A 1,976-nucleotide genomic window follows, 5' to 3' on the forward strand; every position below is an offset into this window, starting at 1 on the left:
TCTATGTGCATCGTTACCATAGGAAGCTCAGTTAAGAGCTTCCGGGGGCGCCCACAGGTTGTGAATAGTGGAATGTTTCGTAGATATGCTTAGTAGCTGGAACATAAAAACGCAGACATTCAGCGGTTTCCAGAGGTGAGTGACAGTGAGAGGTTGGGTGGCACCAACTTCTTAAAAACTGAGTGCCTATGGTGGTCGTAAGAAAAAAAAAAAAAAAACGCGCTTCCTCGCCATGAGGAGCTTCAATTTACTTTAAATACCTTAAGTACTTTGTCATACCATTTCTCAGGGAGTGTTTGTTGCGTTTTATTGTCCTCGAGGCATGAGCCCCAAAAACGGTTTAAAGAGTTTTACTGTTGTTGCAATTTTTCTATACTTGCAAATCCTTATTTCCGAATTCTTAAAAATCTCTGTCTTGAGTCCTGATAGTTTCTTGAATATTTAGGCTTTTTAATTTCTTGAGTCTTGAAAGCAACGAAAAATCTTAAATTAAACTATGCAAAACTTTGTCATAATTTTGTTTCGGCCACCACATCATGTGAATAATGATCGAACTGACGTTCCACCAGTTGAGAGACCAAACAATCCACGCATAAATTCAAAGGACAATAGCAGGTATTACAGCGCCATCCGGAACGAGAAACTGGTGAATTTTCGCAACTCTCGCATTTTGCAGAAAGTGGATCTGGGTTGTAGCCTTCGGGGGTGGCTAGTTTCTCTTGCTTCACAGCCTCCAATATGCTAAGCATTTGTTGTCTCATATCGGGCGTAAGGGGTTCTGCTTTTACTTCGCTTATTATATCTGTGGAGTTGCAGCCAGTTCTATCTTGCGTTGCCGCTGTACTCGTGGAAGGTAAATTCAGATCACTAAAGAGAAAATCATCTTCGGTCATGTGTACTGGCACATTGTGCGAGGGAAAAAATGTAGAGGGACGATAGTAATGTTTCGACTTCGCTTGACCCACACGACGATTCTTGGGTATTCTGCCTGGTATGGGCATTCCAGCACTGTGTAGTTTTTGAAAATATTTTTGCACTCGACTGGAAACTTGTTGAGGAGTACGATTGCCCAAAGCTTTGGCTATCTTGGTAAATCTATGCATTTCCACACGTTCTTCAGGATATTCAATGAGCAGTTCCTCCAAACGTTTTTGCTCTTCAATGCTCCATAGCTGATTATAGGTTTCAGGCTTCGAATCATCCATAACTCGTCCCCTTACTATGGGCAATTCGGTTTTTATAGCATCGTTAGTACTGTATGTAGTAGGTTCTTCCTTGACTTTTACTTCGTGGGGCATATCATCATCATATTTGCCTAATTCAGGTATCTGCAGATAGTAGAGGATATCATTTAAAAGATTCTCCAGTGTAGTAGCTTTATTACTTACCGCTGCTATAGTTATTTGATCTGGAGCAATAATCGCTTCGCCATTTTTCAGTTTCCTAAGAAACACATCAGGATCTTCCATATAACGTTTTTTGGCCATTGCAAGCTCCTCTAACTGTTGATGCACTCGAACCCTTTGAGATTCCAGTATGGCGATGGTACGCAACAAGTTGCTGTAATCTCGATTGCCCCGTAAAGCCAAGTGGTCACTTTCGAAATAGAAGACATTTTCCTCATTCATGCTATCCGAGTCACTATTTGTTTCTTGTTCCATTGCTTTGTTTTCTTGTCTGTTTATTGAATTTCAAATAAATAAATCTCAAATTGTGAACAAAACCCCAATATGATTTTCACCACGGGACTCATTCACAAACACAGCAAACATATGTCTTCTATAACAGTCATTGTGAATAGCTCATTCATATAGTCAAGGTAGATTTAAAAGACGTTAAATTTGTAAAAAAACCAAGTTTGTAAACAACTTCACTGTAAAGCTGCTATCACACGATATGTACATTATATATGTGCTGTCACCTTCTGTATTCATAAGATTTTCCTTATGTACTTTAATTACGAATAGAGCGGGATC

The 1,976-nt window shown here is 39.6% G+C and overlaps 1 protein-coding gene across 1 annotated transcript; it reads right to left on the reverse strand.

Annotated features, from left to right (window-relative positions):
- Positions 1-429: 429 nt before the first annotated feature.
- Positions 430-1,741, reverse strand: LOC106090730 (ZZ-type zinc finger-containing protein 3). Its single transcript, XM_013257013.2, has 2 exons — positions 1,389-1,741; positions 430-1,328 (listed from the first exon to the last, which is right to left on the reverse strand). Exons 1-2 carry the CDS (start codon positions 1,659-1,661, stop codon positions 510-512), a joined length of 1,092 nt encoding a protein of 363 aa, XP_013112467.2. The 5' UTR covers positions 1,662-1,741; the 3' UTR covers positions 430-509.
- Between the last annotated feature and the right edge of the window lie 235 nt (positions 1,742-1,976).

The sequence above is a fragment of the Stomoxys calcitrans genome, chromosome 1 (assembly GCF_963082655.1).
Source record: "Stomoxys calcitrans chromosome 1, idStoCalc2.1, whole genome shotgun sequence".
Taxonomy (NCBI): Eukaryota; Metazoa; Arthropoda; class Insecta; order Diptera; family Muscidae; genus Stomoxys; species Stomoxys calcitrans.

What these genes read in the sequence shown, in the direction of transcription:
- LOC106090730 (XM_013257013.2), bottom strand. Translation starts at nt 1,661, where the DNA reads ATGGAACAAGAAACAAATAGTGACTCGGATAGCATGAATGAGGAAAAT. An exon ending in ATCAAATAACTATAGCAGCG is followed by an intron (nt 1,329 to 1,388) that starts GTAAGTAATAAA and finishes TACTATCTGCAG; the next exon opens with ATACCTGAATTAGGCAAATA.